Raw genomic sequence first — 19,725 nt, forward strand, 5'->3', positions numbered from 1 at the left:
ATTCTTTCATGTCTTTGCTTTTTTCCTAAAAAACCCCTCACATCTGTCTACTCTCATGTATTCCAGCACCATCATCCGTCATTACTCCTTGCCCAGATTAAAATCAAAGCCCCAACTAGTCTCTCAGAAATCTATCTTATCCAAACTCTATTCTGATGCTGAAGACATAATAATTGCTTAAAAAAAAGATAATCAATCATGCCCCTACCTAAAAACCTCTACTGGTTCTTTACGGTATAAAAGTTAAGATCCCAGACTCTTCATCATTGTCTCCGAAGCAGTATAGATTTCATCACAGACTTCTCCCCAAGAAAAACTGTAGGCTCTTGAAAAATGGGATTTTATTTTAGATCCCTCCATGTCCTCAAGCCTTCCAGAGTCCCTAATGCACTGAAGTCTACCTAACTAAAATAGAAAAAATAGACATATCTGTAAGGCAATTGCTACATAAATTTTTTCTTCCCAATTTAAAAGAACACAGCAAAAAGAAGCTCCATATAATTCAAATACGTAACTTCTTAGAAACATTTGCTAGTTATTTTTTTGCTTTTCTTGAAACTACCCAGGTTGGGATCCATAAATCTGTGCTTCTCAGCCTTTCCATTTTTGCTCTACTAAGAAAGCTTTTTAGAAATATTTTAGAAATTCGGGGCACCTGGTGGCTCAGTTGGTTGACTGTCTGCCTTCAGCTCAGGTCATGATCTCAGGATCCTGGGATCAAGCCCCGTGTCAGGCTCTCTACTCAGCAGGGAGCCTGCTTTCCTCTCTCTCTGCCTGCTGCTCTGCCTCCTTGTGATCTCTCTCTCGGACAAATAAATAAATAAAATCTTTAAAAAAAATTTTTAAAAAAAGAAATATTTTAGAAACTTTATTTCATCTATCTCCGACACAGATAACAGTTTATGTAATGTGGTCCCTTAAAGGGCCACAGACCACTGTAATATATAAGAATTTTTTCACTCCAAGGACCAGTTTTCAACCGACTAGTGGGGATACAGCCTCCACTGAGATGCATGCCCTAAACAATATAAATTTAGTTTCACCTATTTTTGAGCTCTATATAAAGGAAATTGTAGAAAACATGTTTTGGGGTCTGGTTTCTTTAGCTCAACATTGTGTTTAAGATTCACCCACATTTTCGTCTACGGCCATACCACCCTGAACGCTCCCAATCTCGTCTGATCTTGGAAGCTAAGCAGGGTCGGGCCTGGTTAGTACTTGGATAGAAGATTCACCCACATTTTCCACCTTTTCCTTTTTATATGAACATCACAATTCTTCATTCTAATGGCCACTTGGGTTATTTTCTGTTTGGTGTTATTATAAATAACACTGCTCTGAACAGTCTTATATAGGTCTCTTGGTGTACGTAAGTACTCATTTCCTATGGGGTATACACTATGCAGAGAATTCCTGAACCACAGGGAATAAATACCTTCTACTTTACCAAGTAACACCAAATTGTTTTCCAAAGCAATATAAATATATACATTCCCATTAGAAACATATGGAATCCCCTTAATATTTTCTTACCTTAAAAGAGAAGTTAAGCAAAATATATTCTATGCCTTCTTTTTCTTTTAAGATCTGAAGATCACTGTGCAAAGGACTATCAGGATCAACCCTAAGAATTACAAAGCAAAAAACAATTCAAATAAAAAAATCAAGAGATTTTTTCTTACTAACCAGAAAAATGAACCAGTTCAAGAGCTAAAACAGAGACCCTCAGGTAAGTTTCAAACATAACATTGCTCTATGGTCCCTGAGTAAATAAATCGCAATAGCCTCCAACTCCTTGGGATTAAATGTCCAAAAAGGTCACAGGATTTTACATCCACTCCCATAAGGGGATTCGAAGTTAGCAGCCATTCTGAAGGAAAGTCATATGTACATATATTTTCCCAAGAATTCAAAAAGAAAATGTCTCTAAAACTGTAATACTAGCCAAGGGATTCAAGGAGAGAAATTTATCACAGACAAGACCAGAAAAAGTGAAATCACTAACAAAATCTAAATCTGTCTACAACTGTTCTACATATTCAGGCCTACTTAAGTTCCTCATTCCAAATATAAACTGGTTATCATAGTCAATCAGGTTATTAAGTACACTTTTGTTTCTGTAGTTCCCAATTATCTCACTAACTCCATGAACCAGTTTATCCCATAGCTGGTCCTTCTTTTTCTAATTCCTCTTTCTGACTTTACTTTTTTAAGCCCAAGAAACAGCTTAAGTTCTAAGTAAAAACCACAGCATACGAGGTATCAAAGTAGGGAGAAAAAATTTCCATCGTGATAGTCTATCATTACAAAGACTGGGTAAGCATCAAAGAGTCACTTACTTCTGCAGTTTAACATGCCAGTCATATAAACTGTCATTTATGAGTTCCACTGAATAAATCCCTGTAAAGATATAGAAACGCAGATTACTTTTTTAATTGTTTTTTTTTAAGAGAGGGGTTGGGGGAAGGCAGAGGCAAAGAGAGGAAATTCCAAGCTGGACATGGAGCCTGATGTGGGACTGAATCCCATTACCTAGAGTTCATTCTGGCTCACCAAAATCAAGGGTCAGACGGTTAACCAACTGAGCCCCCCAGGGGCCTCTAGGTTATTCTTTATTTGATCTTATAACTACTACTTCAGTATAAATGAACACACTAAATAACCATCAACATCTGGAAATTTTGCTATTAAAACACAGAACTAAGCTATATAAAGCCTCGATGAAGACAATTCTTTAATGAGTTGAGAAACTGTGAGTGGGAGGGGAAAAATTATGTAAAATCCTATGTACTTTAACACTTTTTTATGCATATGCAAATATTTCTATAAAAATGAAATCCCTCCACAGAGTTTTATAACCTTCCTTCAACTTTCCAGGGCATCTTTCCAATTTAGTAGATAGGAAGACTATTGTCAATCTTTTTAATAACTCTGACAATTTATTTATGGATATACCATAATTTAAACAATTCCACCTATATCTAATTATTAATTTTTAATTTTTTGCTACTACCAACAATGCTATAACAAGCAAATAATTACTTAACATTTAAAAGTAAACCCATATTTAAATATTTAACTGCACTTGATGAGGTTTCTACAGATAAACTTTTAGACTTCTAATAAGAAAAACAGGATGTCAAAATTTCTAATAACTCAGAATCAAGTTTGGCTTACCTTGCACTCTAAAGCAGAAAGTTTTTTTGCTTTTTTATTTTAAGTAGATTCTAATGATTTAGATTTGATCACTCAGAATTATTGAATGGATCACAAAGATGCCTTTCAAATATATTAAAATTTGGCTCTTTCCCTTATTTTAGTACAGTTAGAATCACTGACAATAAGAGGGAATTTTACTTCAATTAGAGAGGTTTCACAATATTTAAGTCTTATTAGGTAAGAAAGAACACTCAAAGTGAAACTATGAAATGAATAAAAAAAAAACCCACGTATTTTTGAAGTGATACCATAACTACCTATACAATAAAAGTTGATTTTGTTTTTAAAAAATAAGGAAAAATTATAAAAAACAACTCGGCAACAGTTCTTTGTTCATACAAAAACATAAGTATCTTATTTACTTTTCAAAGCAGATATAACTCATACTTTTCCCAGAATCTAAAAATCATGAGTTAATCCCTGTTATCAATAAGATAAAAAAATCATGAAGTATCCATAAAAACAATTTCAAAAACCCAAATAACAAGTAAACTCATCCTATTTTACCTTCCACATCTGTTAATAACTTGATTAAATCTGCATTTCACATCTCTAAAGTAAAGTTAATAACCATCTCTGTTTCTATTCAGTTATAGTAGACGAACCAAAGTTTACTATCTGAAAATTTGAAAACAGCATAAGGACAACAGAGTAGAGATCCAGAGGTCCTTACCTGCTTTATAACTCTGTGATCTGTATATGTCCCTGAGCTCTTTCATAAGTCTATCTGAAGCTTGCACAGACCCAGAGACTGCACCCTGCAACATAAAAATTGCTGTTTACCAGAATCTACAAAGTCAAATAACTAAAGATTTGAGGTATATAAACCAGAAAGGAAAGTTTACAATGAGATTATAAAAACAGATCACAACTCAACATTAAAAAAACAAAGAAGTTTAATTAAATTGAGGATTATGAAGTTTCAACAGAAATATAAAACGGGGGACAAGTCTGGCTCATTTACTGTTTCTTATCATCTGAAAAAAAAAAATGTCTACCCAACATGTCTAGATTACCATGGTTCCTACAATAGCCTAGAACTTCTCTCAAACTACACCGATTTTTGATTTTTGATTTTATTTTTTTTAATATTTATTTATTTATTTACTTGACAGGCAGAGATCACAAGTAGGCAGAGATGTAGGCAGAGAGAGAGAGAGGAGGAAGCAGACTCCCCATGGAGAGAGAGCCCGATGTGGGGCTCGATCTCAGGACCCTGGGAACATGACCTGAGCCAAAGGCAGAGGCTTAACCCACTGAGCCACCCAGGTGCCCCTACACTGATTTTTTAAACTATTAATTTTTTTCTCTTTAGGATTTTATTTTTTAGAGCATTTTTAGATTCACAGAAAAGTTGAGAGAAAGGTACAGAAATTTCCCATATAACTGGTGCCACAACACAGTCTCCCGCATTATCAATATCCCTCCCCAGACGGTATGTTTTTTTAAGCTGATAAACCTACACTGACACATCATTACCAGTGAAATCCATAAATCATCTTAAGGTTCACCTTTGGTGCTGTACACTAAATGGGTTTGGAAAATGTGTAATGACACCTATCCATCATTATAGTATCATACAGAGTATTTTCATTGCCCTAAAAATCCTCTCTCCTCCGCATATTTATCCCTCCACCCCACCTCTGGCGAGCACTGATCTGTTTGATGCCTCCATAGTTTTGCCTTTTCCAGAAAGTGATAGTTGGAAATATACAGCTGTGTAGTTTTTTCATCGGATTGGCTTCTTTCACTTAGTAATATGTATTTCAAGTTCCTCCATGTCTTTTCATGGTTTGATAGCTCACTTCCTTTTTTGGCAGGGAATACATCCCATATTGTCGGGATATACTACAGTTTATCCATTCACCTACTGAAGGATACCCTGGTTCCTTCCAAGGTACTGCAATTATGAACAAAGTTGCTCTAAACATCTGTATGCAGGTGATTGTCTAGACATAAGTCTTCAACTCATGTGGGTATACCAAAGACTGCAACTGCTGGAATACATGGTAAAAATCAGGTTCGGTTTTCTAAGACTCTGCCAGACTGTCTTCAAAAGTGACTGTACCATTTTGCATTCCCATGAGCAAGGAGTGAGAGTTTCTATTGCTTCACATCCTTGTGACAACATCAAATATCTTTAATGTTCCTGATTTTGGCCATTCCTTAATTCTTTTTAATTTTAGCTATTCTTATTGGGACATAGTATCACCATCAATTTTTGAAAATACTAGAAGGTCCTCGCCATTTTACCCTATCAACTAAAACAGGGTTTTATTACTCAGACTCTAACCAAGAATGTTATACTGAAGGTCTACTTTATACATATTAAGAAACTGAGAAAGAACATGTTCACCTGCATGCAACTAGTTTCAGTTTTTTTCCATGCTGGAATTTCTCTAAAAATGAAAATGCACCAATGTCTTATCCTAGGACTGAATATGAATGCCAACTATTTCTCGTAGGAAAATACATTCAGAATTCCTTTATTTAAAAAAGAACTGGTCATGGGAAATTTTTTTTAAGATTTTATTTATTTATTTGAGAGAGAGAACATGAAAGGGGGAAGGTCAGAGGGAGAAGCAGATTCCCTGCAGAGCTGGGAGCCCAACGGACTCGATCCTGGGATTCCGGGATCAACACCAGAGCTGAAAGCAGTGGCTTAAACAACTGAGCCACTCAGGTTCCCCTGGTCATGTGAAATTTAAAATGTTAACGGCTTTGTAGTAAATCTTGAAATCAGGTAACATGATGCCACCAGTTTTGTTTTTGTTTTTCTACATTTCCTTAGCAATTTGGGGTCTCTTCTGATTACGTTCAAATTTTAGGATTATTTGCTCCAGCTCTTTGAAAAATACCAGTGGAATTTTAATCGGAACAGCATTAAAAGTATATATTGAAAAACAAAAACAAAACTGGCAGCATCACGTTGCCTGATTTCAAGCTTTACTACAAAGCTGTGATCACCAAGACAGCATGGTACTGGCATAAAAACAGACATAAACGATGCCATGAAACGTTCCAACGTCAGAATTATTGGAATCCCTGAAGGGGAGGAAAAAGAAAGAAGTCTAGAAGATATAGTGGAAGAAGTTGTCTATGAAAAGTTTCCCAATCTCACGAATGGAAACAATGTTCATGTACTAGAGGCAGAAAGATCTCCTCCCAAGATTTTAGATTCTCGAAAGTCCTCACGGCACCTTATAGTTAAAATGGGGAATTATGTTTCAAGAGAGACCCTCTTAAAAGCAGCTAGGACAAAGAAGCTTCTTACATACAGAGGAAAGCCCATTAGAATAACGTCAGACCTTTCCACAGAGACCTGGAAAGCCAGGAAGGGCTGGCAAAATATATTCAGAGTACTAAATGAGAAGAACATGCAACCAAGAATACTCTATCCAGCAAGACTGACATTTAAAATGGATGGAGAGATAAAGAGTTTCCAAGACCGGCAAGGCTTAAAAGACTATGCAACCACCAAGCCGACACTGCAGGAAATATTAAGGGGGGTCCTATAAAAGAGAAAAAATCCTAAGAATATCATTGAACAGAAATATAGAAACAATCTATAGACAGAAAGACTTCAAAGGCAACACAATGTCAATAAAAACCTATCTCTCAATAATCACTCTCAATGTGAATGGCCTAAATGCGCCCATAAAACGACACAGGGTTGCAGATTGGATAAAACGACAGGACCCATCCATATGTTGTCTACAAGAGACCCATTTTGAACCTAAGGATACACCCAGACTGAAAGTGAAGGGATGGAGAAGCATCTTTCATGCCAATGGGCCTCAAAAGAAGGCCGGAGTAGCAATTCTCATATCAGATAAATTAGATTTTAAACTAAAGACTGTAGTCAGAGATACAGAAGGACACTACATAATTCTTAAAGGGACTATCCGCCAAGACGATCTAACAATTGTGAATATCTATGCCCCCAATATGGGAGCACCCAATTACGTAAGAAAACTATTAATCAAGATAAAGAGCCATATTGATATGAATACAATAATAGTAGGAGATCTTAATACGCCTCTCTCAGAAATAGACAGATCATCGAAGCAGAAAATTAATAAAGAAATAAGAGCATTGAATGAAACATTGGACCAGATGGACCTCATAGACATATACAGAACATTCCACCCTAAAACAACAGAATACTCATTCTTCTCAAGTGCACATGGAACCTTCTCCAGAATAGACCACATACTGCGTCACAAAGCAGGACTCAACCGATACCAAAAGACTGACATTATTCCCTGCATATTCTCAGATCACAATGCTTTGAAACTGGAGCTCAATCACAAGGAAAAGTTCAGAAGGAACTCAAACACCTGGAAGCTAAAGACCACCTTGCTTAAGAATGCTTGGATCAACCAGGAGATCAAAGATGAACTTAAACAATTCATGGAAACCAATGAGAATGAAGACACCTCGGTCCAAAACCTATGGGATACAGCAAAGGCGGTTCTAAGGGGGAAATACATAGCCATCCAAGCCTCCCTCAAAAGCATTGAAAAATCCAGAATACACCAGCTGTCTCTACACCTTAAAGAACTGGAGAATCAACAACAAATCAAAGCAACTCCACATGCAAGAAGGGAAATAATCAAGACTAGAGCAGAGATCAATGAGGTAGAAACGAGAGATACAGTAGAACGTATCAATGAAACTAGAAGCTGGTTTTTTGAAAGAATCAATAAGATCGATAAACCATTGGGCACACTAATCCAAAAGAAAAGAGAGAAAGCCCAAATTAATAAAATTATGAATGAAAAGGGAGAGATCACAACTAACACCAAGGAAATAGAAACAAGCATCAGAAATTATTACCAACAGTTAAGTGCCAATAAGCTAAGCAACCTAGATGAAATGGATGCATTCCTGGAAAGCTACAAACTCCCAAAATTGAACCAGGAAGAAATTGACAACCGGAGTAGACCGATATCTAGTAATGAGATTGAAGCAGTGATCAAAAACCTCCCAAAAAACAAGAGCCCAGGACCTGACGGATTCCCTGGGGAATTCTACCAAACTTTCAAAGAAGAAATAACACCAATTCTCCTGAAGCTGTTCCAAAAAATTGAAGCAGAAGGAAAACTTCCAGACTCTTTTTATGGAGCCAGCATTACCCTGATCCCCAAACCAGGCAAAGACCCTACCAAAAAGGAGAATTTCAGACCAATATCACTGATGAATATGGATGCAAAGATTCTCAACAAGATCCTAGCAAACAGGATCCAGCAGCACATTAAAAAGATTATCCACCATGACCAGGTGGGATTCATCCCTGGGTTGCAAGGTTGGTTCAACATTCGCAAATCAATCAATGTGATAGAACACATCAATAAGAGAAGAGAGAAGAACCACATGGTCCTCTCAATTGATGCAGAAAAAGCATTTGACAAAATCCAGCATCCGTTCCTGATGAAAACGCTTCAAAGTATAGGGATAGAGGGAACATTCCTGAACTTCATAAAATCTATCTATGAAAGACCCACAGCAAATATCATCCTCAATGGGAAAAAGCTTGCAGCCTTCCCGTTGAGATCAGGAACACGACAAGGATGCCCACTCTCACCACTCTTGTTCAACATAGTATTAGAAGTTCTAGCAACGGCAATCAGACAACAAAGAGAAATAAAAGGTATCCAAATTGGCAAGGAAGAAGTCAAACTCTCTCTCTTCGCAGATGACATGATTCTTTATATGGAAAACCCCAAAGACTCCACCCCCAAACTATTAGAACTCATACAGCAATTCAGTAACGTGGCAGGATACAAAGTCAATGTACAGAAATCAGTGGCTTTCTTATACACTAACAATGAAAATATAGAAAGGGAAATTAGAGAATCGATTCCATTTACTATAGCACCAAGAACCATAAGATACCTGGGCATAAACCTAATCAAAGAAGTAAAGGACCTCTACTCGAGGAACTACAGAACACTCATGAAAGAAATTGAAGAAGACACAAAAAGATGGAAGACTGTTCCATGCTCTTGGATTGGAAGAATAAACATTGTTAAAATGTCTATACTGCCTAGAGCAATCTATACTTTTAATGCCATTCCGATCAAAATTCCACCGATATTTTTCAAAGAGCTGGAGCAAATAATCCTAAAATTTGTATGGAGTCAGAAGAGACCCCGAATTGCTAAGGAAATGTTGAAAAACAAAAACAAAACTGGCGGCATCACGTTACCCGATTTCAAGCTTTACTACAAAGCTGTGATCACCAAGACAGCGTGGTACTGGCATAAAAACAGACACATAGACCAGTGGAACAGAGTGGAGAGCCCAGATATGGACCCTCAACTCTATGGTCAAATAATCTTCGACAAAACAGGAAAAAATATTCAATGGAAAAAAGACAGTCTCTTCAATAAATGGTGCTGGGAAAACTGGACAGCGATATGTAGAAGAATGAAACTCGACCATTCTCTTACACCGTTCACAAAGATAAACTCGAAATGGATAAAAGACCTCAACGTGAGACAGGAATCTATCAGAATCCTAGAGGAGAACATAGGCAGTAACCTCTTCGATATTAGCCACAGCAACTTCTTTCAAGATAAGTCTCCAAAGGCCAAGGAAACAAAAGCAAAAATGAACTTTTGGGACTTCATCAAGATCAAAAGCTTCTGCACAGCAAAGGAAACAGTCAACAAAACAAAGAGGCAACCCACGGAATGGGAGAAGATATTTGTAAATGACAGTACAGACAAAAGGTTGATATCCAGGATCTACAAAGAACTTCTCAAACTCAACACACACAAAACAGATAATCATATCAAAAAATGGGCAGAAGATATGAACAGACACTTCTCCAACGAAGACATACAAATGGCTATCAGACACATGAAAAAATGTTCATCATCACTAGCCATCAGGGAGATTCAAATTAAAACAACATTGAGATACCACCTAACACCAGTTAGAATGGCCAAAATTAGCAAGACAGGAAACAACGTGTGCTGGAGAGGATGTGGAGAAAGGGGAACCCTCTTACACTGTTGGTGGGAATGCAAGTTAGTGCAGCCACTTTGGAGAACAGTGTGGAGATTCCTGAAGAAATTAAAAATAGAGCTTCCCTATGACCCTGCAATTGCACTGCTGGGTATTTACCCCAAAGATACAGATGGAGTGAAAAGAAGGGCCATCTGTACCCCAATGTTTATTGCAGCAATGGCTACGGTCGCCAAACTGTGGAAAGAACCAAGATGCCCTTCAACGGATGAATGGATAAGGAAGATGTGGTCCATATACACAATGGAGTATTATGCCTCCATCAGAAAGGACGAATACCCAACTTTTGTAGCAACATGGACAGGACTGGAAGAAATTATGCTGAGCGAAATAAGTCAAGCAGAGAGAGTCAAGTATCATATGGTCTCACTTATTTGTGGAGCATAACAAATAACATGGAGGACATGGGGAGATGGAGAGGAGAGGGAGTTGAGGGAAACTGGAAGGGGAGATGAACCATGAGAGACTATGGACTCTGAAAAACAACCAGAGGGTTTATGAAGGGGCGGCAGGAGGGGGTGGGGTGGGGTGGGAGGTTGAGGAACCAGGTGGTGGGTAATAGGGAGGGCACGTACTGCATGGAGCACTGGGTGTGATGCCAAAACAATGAACACTGTTATGCTGTAAATAAGCAAATAAAAATAAATTAATTAATTAAAAAAAAAAAGGTTGATATCCAGGATCTATAAAGAACTTCTCAAACTCAACACACACAAAACAAATAATCATATCAAAAAATGGGCAGAAGATATGAACAGACACTTCTCCAACGAAAACATACAAATGGCTATCAGACACATGAAAAAATGTTCATCATCACTAGCCATCAGGGAGATTCAAATTAAAACCACCTTGAGATACCACCTTCCACCAGTTAGAATGGCCAAAATTAAGAAGACAATAACAAGTGTTGGAGAGGACTTGGCGAAAAGGGAAACCTCTTACACTGTTGGTGGGAATGCAAGTTGGTGCAGCCACTTTGGAGAACAGTGTGGAGATTCCTCAAGAAATTAAAAATAGAGCTTCCCTATCACCCTGCAATTGTACTACTGGGCATTTACCCCAAAGATACAGATGTAGTGAAAAGAAGGGCCATCTGTACCCCAATGTTTATAGCAGCAATGGCCACGGTCTCCAAACTGTGCAAAGAACCAAGATGCCCTTCAACAGATGAATGGATAAGGAATAGGTGGTCCATATACACAATGGAGTATTTTGCCTCCATCAGAAAGGATGAATACCCAACTTTTGTAGCAACATGGACAGGACTGGAAGAGATTATGCTGAGCGAAATAAGTCAAGCAGAGAGAGTCAAGTTCATATGGTTTCACTTATTTGTGGAGCATAACAAATGACATGGAGAACTTTGGGAGATGGAGAGGATAAGGAAGTTGAGGGAAATTGGAAAGGGAAGTTAACAATGAGAGACTATGAACTCTGAAAAAGAACCTGAGGGTTTTGAAGGGGAGGGGGGTGGGAGGTTGGGGGAACCAGGTGGTGGGTAATAGGGAGGACACGTATTACATGGAGCACTGGGTGTTGTGCAAAAACAATAAATAGTGTTACATTAAAAAAAATGTTAATGGCTGCACTACACTTTGGGGGATGGGTGGCAAAGATTCACAAAGCTATTGCTTCCTAGTTTTATGACCTTGAGTATATTACTTTAACTGGTTTAAACCATAGTTTCACACCTATAAATAGGAACGATATTTTACAAAGTAGCTATAAAGGTTAAATGGGAAGGTACCTAAAGTTTAAAGTACTTAGTGTCCCCAATGTGAAAACATTCAATAATTTGTATTCATTTTGACTATAATATACAAACTGAAAGCAATCACAAGAGAAAGTACAGAAATCATTAACTTAAATGCACAAACTTTTTCCTTTAAATAATCAAGGTAAGGGAAGAGCTAAATTTCTTTGCTCTCTGAAAAAAAAAAGCTTTGCCAATTAAATTAATACAGTAAGACTGAAGAAGAGAGAGTAATCTATCTGCTTCCAACACCTGGCATCTCCCTACATAATAATTCATTCCTGGTTTTTGAGAACCTACGCCCAGACAAAGGTCCTCAGATGTCATGGGTTTCATAAAGAACTCTAAAACAAGGCAGGAAGTAAGAAGGAAGTGTTGAAACAAAAATGTCCCCACTTTAGGCATTTTATAAGCATCATTCTCATTTATTCTTCTCAGCAATCATACAAAAGGCATATATTATCTATATTTTAAAGCTGAGGAAACTGAAGCCACTCAGCTATGTTTATTACCAGACTAAATGTTCATTTCACAGTCAACTAAATGTTGACTTCACATAAAAGTTATGTTAAGTCAAAAGAAAAAAATACTTTTGGTTTGGTTAGAGCACAATAGACCAGATCGCAGTTTGGTGGCGAGGAATTTAAACTTTATATTGTAGAAGACACCAAATTTAAATATACAGATCTCACAGAAGGGTAAACAGTATAAATACTGGAAAAGAGGTATACACGGTGAACAGCAGGTTAATTCCAGCACATGAAAAGCAGATGAGCATGGCAGAAAGCTATGAACAGATGAGACACTTTAACAACAAAAACAAACAAGCCACCAGGGAAACAAAACATGGTTGAATCCACAACACAGGCAAGGATGGAGGAGGGCAGCTTAGACTGTTATCTAAATGAATTGCCCAGTGTTATATTATTACCTATAATTACTCAATCACAAAAGTGCAGGTTCTAGATATTAGCACATACTTACATTGAGATGGTCTTGCCTTTGAGTCTTCCTAATTTTCTCTAGTATTGCCAAGTTTTCTTTTTCAATTCCTTCATCCTCTGACTTTTTTCCACTAATAGGCTCTTCTTCCTTCATTTCATAGTGATCCAAGTCTTCTATATCCTACATGAAAAAGTGTAGCTTATTGAAATTTACGCAAAACTTAAATTATTCTTGATTCGACAGGGAACAGAAAAGAGAAAGGGGAAGGGAAAAAAGCATTCACATTCAGTCCAGGTTCCCTCCTTTTATACCCTACATTGTGTTTAAAAGCTAGAAACTGAGTAAAGCATATTTAATAGATTTGTAACATCATAACTACTACAAAAAAAAATCTACTGAAAGAATCTTTTGAAACAGTTTAGCATTAGGTATAAAGAACCTTATTTATACTTTGTTCCAGTAACTTGACTTCTAGAAATCTATTGTAAGGAACTAATTTAATTTAATTTAAGCATAAAGATGCCTATTTAAACTATATAGCCACAACCCCCCCACACACACACAAAACTGCATGTGCAAAAATAGCAAAGCAGGGGGGCACTTGGGTGGCTCAGTTGTTAAGCATCCGTCTCTTGGGGGAAAAAGAAAAAGCATCAGTCTCTTGCTCTCAGCTCAGCTCAGGTCATAACCTCAAGGTCCTGAGATGGAGCCCAGTGGCAGACTCTTCCCTCAGTGTGGAGTCTGTGAGATTCTCTCCCTCTCCCATCTGCCCCTCTCTCCCACTTGCACTTACACTCGCTCAGGCTCTCTGGGTCTCAAATAAACAAAATCTTAAAAACAAAACAGAACAAAAACCCAGAGCAAGTAACTCAATTCCAAGGAATATTAGAAGAATGTTAAAATGCCAACATAGCATAATTGTTTCTTCTGTATCAAATAATGAAACCAAAGGGTGGTGAGGATGGCAGCAGAGAGTAGACAAGGCTGGCCCCTATGGGTGCCAGGTTCTGTGCTCAACTGGGTCTCACGGCTGCTTCTGGCTGCTGCCTGGGGGTGAGGCAGAGCAGCAGCCCCAACCCAAACCTGAGAACCCACCAGGGGTGGACCTCACCACAACTGTGGGGTGAGCTGGGGGACTGGGCATCCCTGGGCAACCACAGGGCCTATACGAGTTAGAGCTGTGCTATCCACAGGGCAGACCCTTGTCTCTTGCAGCTGCTGAGCACTTGGAATGTGGCTATTCTGAATTCAGATGTGCTGGAAATGTACAGTCCACACCTGATTTGGAAGACGTAGTGAGAAAAGATAGGAAGAGCTCATAATTCTGTTTTATGAATGAAATGACATAATTTAAAGGTTACATAAAATATATTAAATGGGAAAGAACACAATGTAAAACAAAGAATACAAAACTGAATACAAAGAATCTCAATCATGCTAAAATAAGCACAAAAAAGGAGGCTAGACGGACATATACTGAAATAATAATTTCTAGAGACATTTAGTGTTTTTTCCTTCTTTTCCAAGTTTTCTGTCACAAGCACCTACTGATTTTTATAATTAGGAAAAAAGTTAGACTAGGAATTTGAATAATAGACCTTGCTTAACATCTTTAATCCCTACATCATTCTCCTTCCTTCTTCTCCATATCATCTACTCGTATTTAAAGAAATCTATGCAGAATTATCAAATCCTAACCTTCTTCTATTAACTTCTCTTTACTTCAATCATCAAAATCTCTAAAGGAGTACTTGATACTTACTATCTCCATTTTTTAAGGAAACTAATTCACTGCGATTTGTAGACCAGTTTAAAAACCACTTCCATCCAGGGGCACCTGGGTGGCTCAGCGGGTTAAAGCCTCTGCCTTTGGCTCAGGTCATGGTCCTGGGATCTAGCCCAGCATAGGGCTCTCTACTCAGCAGGGAGCCTGCTTCCTCCTCTCTCTCTGCCTGCTTCTCTGCCTATTTGTGATCTCTGTTAAATAAATAAATAAAATTTAAAAAAAAAAAACCACTTCCATCCAGACCACATGGTCTTTTTCTTTAGAATCTCACCTCTTCAACCCCTACTACATTCCTTTCTTATTCAGACCCTATCCATGACTCCACGTTTCATGGAGCTCCCTCCTCTGATTTATAACTTTCAGCCCCAATTTTCCATCCCACACTTCAGAGTTCTCACAAACATCCTTAGTCTCTCCTGCTCCTCCTCCTCCACCTTCAAACTCAGCCACATTCCTATCTTTAAATCTTCTCAACTGAGTATTAATGATGAATTCTGTTCTGTGCAGATTATCCTTAAAAGATGACACTCAGCAACTATTCTCTGCTTAAGGCCTTTCCTCAACAATCACACCAATATAAACATATTTGTCTCTAATTCAAGACTTTAAGCCATCTGCTTTTCTGGGCAACCTGCCTTTCCAACACATCAATCTTAATCTCCCCAAAAGATAGCCCCAATGCACCTAAACACACCATGCCCAAAGGTTGCTTTTAATCTGACTTCTCTGAAATCCAGGATCCTATCTTTCCAGATTTCCCTAAGTGTTGCTGTCCCTTCTTTATATCATCTTGCAAAGGAAAACAATGAGAAGTACATAAACTCTGAATAGAATGTCTGCTTCATTGGACACCAAACCCATGGAAAAGGCTTAATGTTTTCCTGCAGTTTATTCGACCTAAATTACACTGCATGAAAATCTTAAAAATAAACTATCCCCCAAAAGTCAGACAAATTAGACAATGCTAAGAATTATCTTGGGGGCACCTGGGTAGTTCGGTCAGTTAAGCGTCTGCGTTCAGTTTAGGTCATGATTTCAGGGTCCTGGGACTGAGCCCTGTGTTGGGCTACCTGCTTTGGTGGGGATTCTGCTTCTCCCTCTCCCTCTAGCCCTCCCACCACTTATGCTCTCTTTGTGTGTGTGTGTGTGTGTATGCATGGTCTGTCAAATAAATAAATAAAATCTTTTAAAAAAATTATTTTGCTCTCAGACACAAAACAAACCACAACTACTTTAGTTTTAAGGCATTCTAAGGAGTGTATTTAGATTTAAGATTTTGCAGATCAAGAACATAAGGTAATAACTTGAATTAATTCTAATTAATTCTAAGATCCTAAACAGTAAGAAGGTTTTAAAAATCAAGACTGTGCAACTGAAATACCTTTCATGTGGTCAGTGAAAAGACACAGAATTTAAAAACAAAGCTTCAGAGCCTGAAAACTTCCAAAATTATATCAGTGCCTGGAAACTAAACTGGCCTAAGGCCAACGTCTTAGAATCTGCCCTACCAAATTCTTAGATGATTTTTCAACATGAAATAGCTTCACTACTTCTAGTGAGTAGTCCCTAAAATGTTCTCAAATTCTCCTTTTATTTAAATTCAGAATTTTTTTCTTTTTTTAACTAAAATCCATACTTCATTCATTTTTTTCTTAGTTTTTACCTAATATCCTATTCTAGGGTTACCTCCAGGATACCACGTAATATTTGTCATGTCTCCTTAGACTTCTGGCTATGATGGTTTTTTTTTTTCTCTTTTTTAAATTAACATATAATGCATTATTTGCCCCAGGGATACAGGTCTGTGAATCATCAGGCATACACACTTCACAGCACTCATCATAGCACATACCCTCCCCAGTGTCCATAACCCAACCACCCTTTCCATGCCCCCCTCCCCCGGCAACCCTCAGTTTGTTCTGTGAGATTAAGAGTCTCTTACGGTTTTCCTCCCTCCTGATCCCATCTTGTTTCATTTTTTTCCTTCCCTACCCCCTATAGCCCCAACTTTGCCTCTCAAATTCCTCATATCAGGGAGATCATATGATAATGGTCTTCTTCTGCTCGACTTATTTCACTCAGCATAATACCCTCTAGTTCCATCCACGTCGTTGCAAATGGCAAGATTTCATTTCTTTTGATGGTTGCATAGTATTCCATTATATATATATATATATATATATATATATATACCACATCATCTTTATCCATTCATCTGTTGATGGACATCTAGGTTCTTTCCATAGTTTGGCTACTGTGGACATTGCTGCTATGAACATTCGGGTGCATGTGCCCCTCAGATCACTACATTGTATTATTAGGATAAATACCCAGTAGTGCGATTGCTGGGTCATAGAGTAGCTCTATTTTCAACTTTTTGAGGAAACTCCATGCTGTTTTCCAGAGTGGTTGCACCAGCTTGCATTCCCACCAACAGTGTCGGAGGGTTCCCCTTTCTCCATATGCTCGCCAGCATCTGTCATTTCCTGACTCTTAATTTTAGCCATTCTGACTGGTGTGAGGTGGTATCTCATTGTAGTTTTGATTTGTACTTCCCTGATGCCGAATGATGTGGAGCAATTTTTCATATGTCTGTTGGCTACCAGGATGTCTTCTTTGCAGAAATGTCTGTTCATGTCCTCTGCCCATTTCTTGATTGCATTATTTGTTCTTTGGGTGTTGAGTTTGATAAGTTCTTTACAGATTTTGGTTACTAGCCTTTTATCTGATATGTCGTTTGCAAATATCTTCTCCCATTCTGTCAGTTGTCTTTTGGTTTTGTTGACTGTTTCTTTGCTATGCAAAAGCTTTTCATCTTGATGAAGTCCCAATAGTTCATTTTTGTCCTTGCTTCCCTTGCCTTTGGTGTGTTTCTAGGAAGAAGTTGCTGCGGCTGAGGTCAAAGAAGTTGCTGCCTGTGTTCTCCTCAAGGATTTTGATGGATTCCTTTCTCACATTGAGGTCTTTCATCCATTTTGAGTCTTAAATTCAGAATTTTCTAAACTTACTAGTTCCTCTTCTTAAAAATAACCAAATATGGATTAAGTATTGATTACTATTAAATGTAAATATAATCTTAATGCTAAAATGTTAAGAGATTTTCTAGGAAATCAAATATTTTGCTCAAAAATATATCATGAATTAAAAATGAAGACAGATTTTAGAAATTATATTCAACTTCAAAATAAAGATTAGATAATTACTAAAATATTTAAAAATGAAGATACAGTATTTATAAAATGTGATTCTTACATAAATACCTACTTCACCCATCTCTTCCTCTTCTTCCTCTTCTGAAGTCACTTCTTCTGTGGTCCCATTCTGAAAAAGAAAAAGAATTTGCTAGGGCTACACAGAATAAGCACATATCGAGGAATTAGATGATTTCAGGGACAAACTATCAGTCATCTGTCACTATAGTTCCAATAACAGAATTTATTAAAGTTGAATATTTACTTTTAAATCCAGGTTTGATATGACAAATAATATTTATCAGCTTTTTAAAAAAAACAATTTGAACAATTTAACTTGATAGATGCCTTGAGTATAAACGATGGCAATTAGTCCAATATACAGAACTGGAAAAAAATTTTAAATATTCTAATTTAAAATAAGAAAACGTTTTACACATACGGCTATGTATATAAAGTCAATGGCTCCTTTCTCTTAAAAACAAATATCCCAAACCTTTTACTTTAACTTTGACTTTAACTTTGAAAAGCCTAAATCTTTAACTGTAACTTAGAACTCTGAAAAGCCTAATCCTTCCTTAACTTTGAAAAGCCTAATCTTTTATTTTGAAAAGCCTAAATCTTTCCATAAATTCCACTGCCTTACATTTTAAAAGGTAAAATGTGTCATGAACAGTAGACATTTCACAAAACTATACAATTATAAAATGATCACCATTTCACTAAAGAGCCATTTTTCTTTTTTAAAACATGTCATTTACCACAGAATAGTTCCTTACAAATACACAATTGTCCACTCATTCACAAATATCTGATGGGGTTTTAGGAAAGGCCTTCATACCTAATTTTGGCAGAGTTCAAAAAGACAAGTTATCTGAACCAGAACAGAGTTCACAACAGAACACATACAGTAGGATTTTTCTTTTCCTTCTACATATACTGACTGTATTTGTTCCAACTACAGCTGGTAAGCATCACTTTCTGATATAGGAGGCTTAACTTGATGGCCTCTTCATATTGGTATCAGAACCAGAGAGAAAAGACACATTTTGGAAATATAGCTCAACACAGTAGCAAAATCTAATGCACTCATCTCTTCCTTGAACTCAGACTGGAAAATCTGCTTGCCAGTACCTCTCCATTCACATGCCATAGCCAGAGCACAGGTGTACAAACCAGAGGGTGGTGAGGGGGAGAGGCCACAGCAGAGCAGAGGGACAATTACTGAGGGCACTCACATCAACCATTGACAATGTGATCAATGGTACATCTCATCTGTAAACGAGCAGATAACCAAGTATCACCAGATACTTGAAGAAAACTGGCAATCTGAAAAAAAGGCACCAAGTCAAACAAACAAAAGCAAACTAAAGCATTATTAATGAAGAAAATTTTTAAAAAATCTAATTGGCATCCTTAGCAGTACTTGAAAAGATATTGTATCCACACAATAAAAAAAGATAACCACGCAAAGATAAAGACAGTTCTGGGAAATTAAAAAGATAGCCCCGCCTCACCAAAAAAAAAAGATAAAGGGGAAAAAAAAAACCTAGTAGAAGAACCAGAGAGCACACTGGATTTGAATGAACAAAACATTTATGATTAAGAAGATGACCAAACTGTAATATTCCCTTAGAATGTGAAAGGAGACAGGGGGTGGGGAGAGGAAGGGGTACTGATAGAGAAGAGTTATGGGAAATGGGAGACAGGAATACCAAGAACTAATATTCATCTGCTATCTACCCATAGACTGAAGGAAAGAAATAAGAGACAAAGGTTGTCAAGCTAAAGAA

The 19,725-nt window shown here is 37.4% G+C and overlaps 1 protein-coding gene across 4 annotated transcripts in view; it reads right to left on the reverse strand.

Annotated features, from left to right (window-relative positions):
- The window catches only part of UBE2Q2 (ubiquitin conjugating enzyme E2 Q2), a 75,480-nt gene that overhangs the window by 35,463 nt on the left and 20,292 nt on the right, over nucleotides 1-19,725 (reverse strand). For 2 of the 4 annotated variants that reach the window (XM_046009861.1, XM_046009859.1), the window contains 5 exons: nucleotides 17,994-18,062; nucleotides 12,995-13,135; nucleotides 3,893-3,977; nucleotides 2,340-2,400; nucleotides 1,534-1,624 (listed from right to left, as the gene is read on the reverse strand). In XM_046009861.1, coding sequence (XP_045865817.1) covers nucleotides 1,534-1,624; nucleotides 2,340-2,400; nucleotides 3,893-3,977; nucleotides 12,995-13,135; nucleotides 17,994-18,062 — 447 coding nt within the window. The remainder of the gene's footprint in view (nucleotides 1-1,533; nucleotides 1,625-2,339; nucleotides 2,401-3,892; nucleotides 3,978-12,994; nucleotides 13,136-17,993; nucleotides 18,063-19,725) is intronic. The other 2 variants (XM_046009862.1, XM_046009860.1) reach the window with 1 other exon arrangement.

The sequence above is a fragment of the Meles meles genome, chromosome 6 (assembly GCF_922984935.1).
Source record: "Meles meles chromosome 6, mMelMel3.1 paternal haplotype, whole genome shotgun sequence".
In the NCBI taxonomy this organism is placed as follows: Eukaryota; Metazoa; Chordata; class Mammalia; order Carnivora; family Mustelidae; genus Meles; species Meles meles.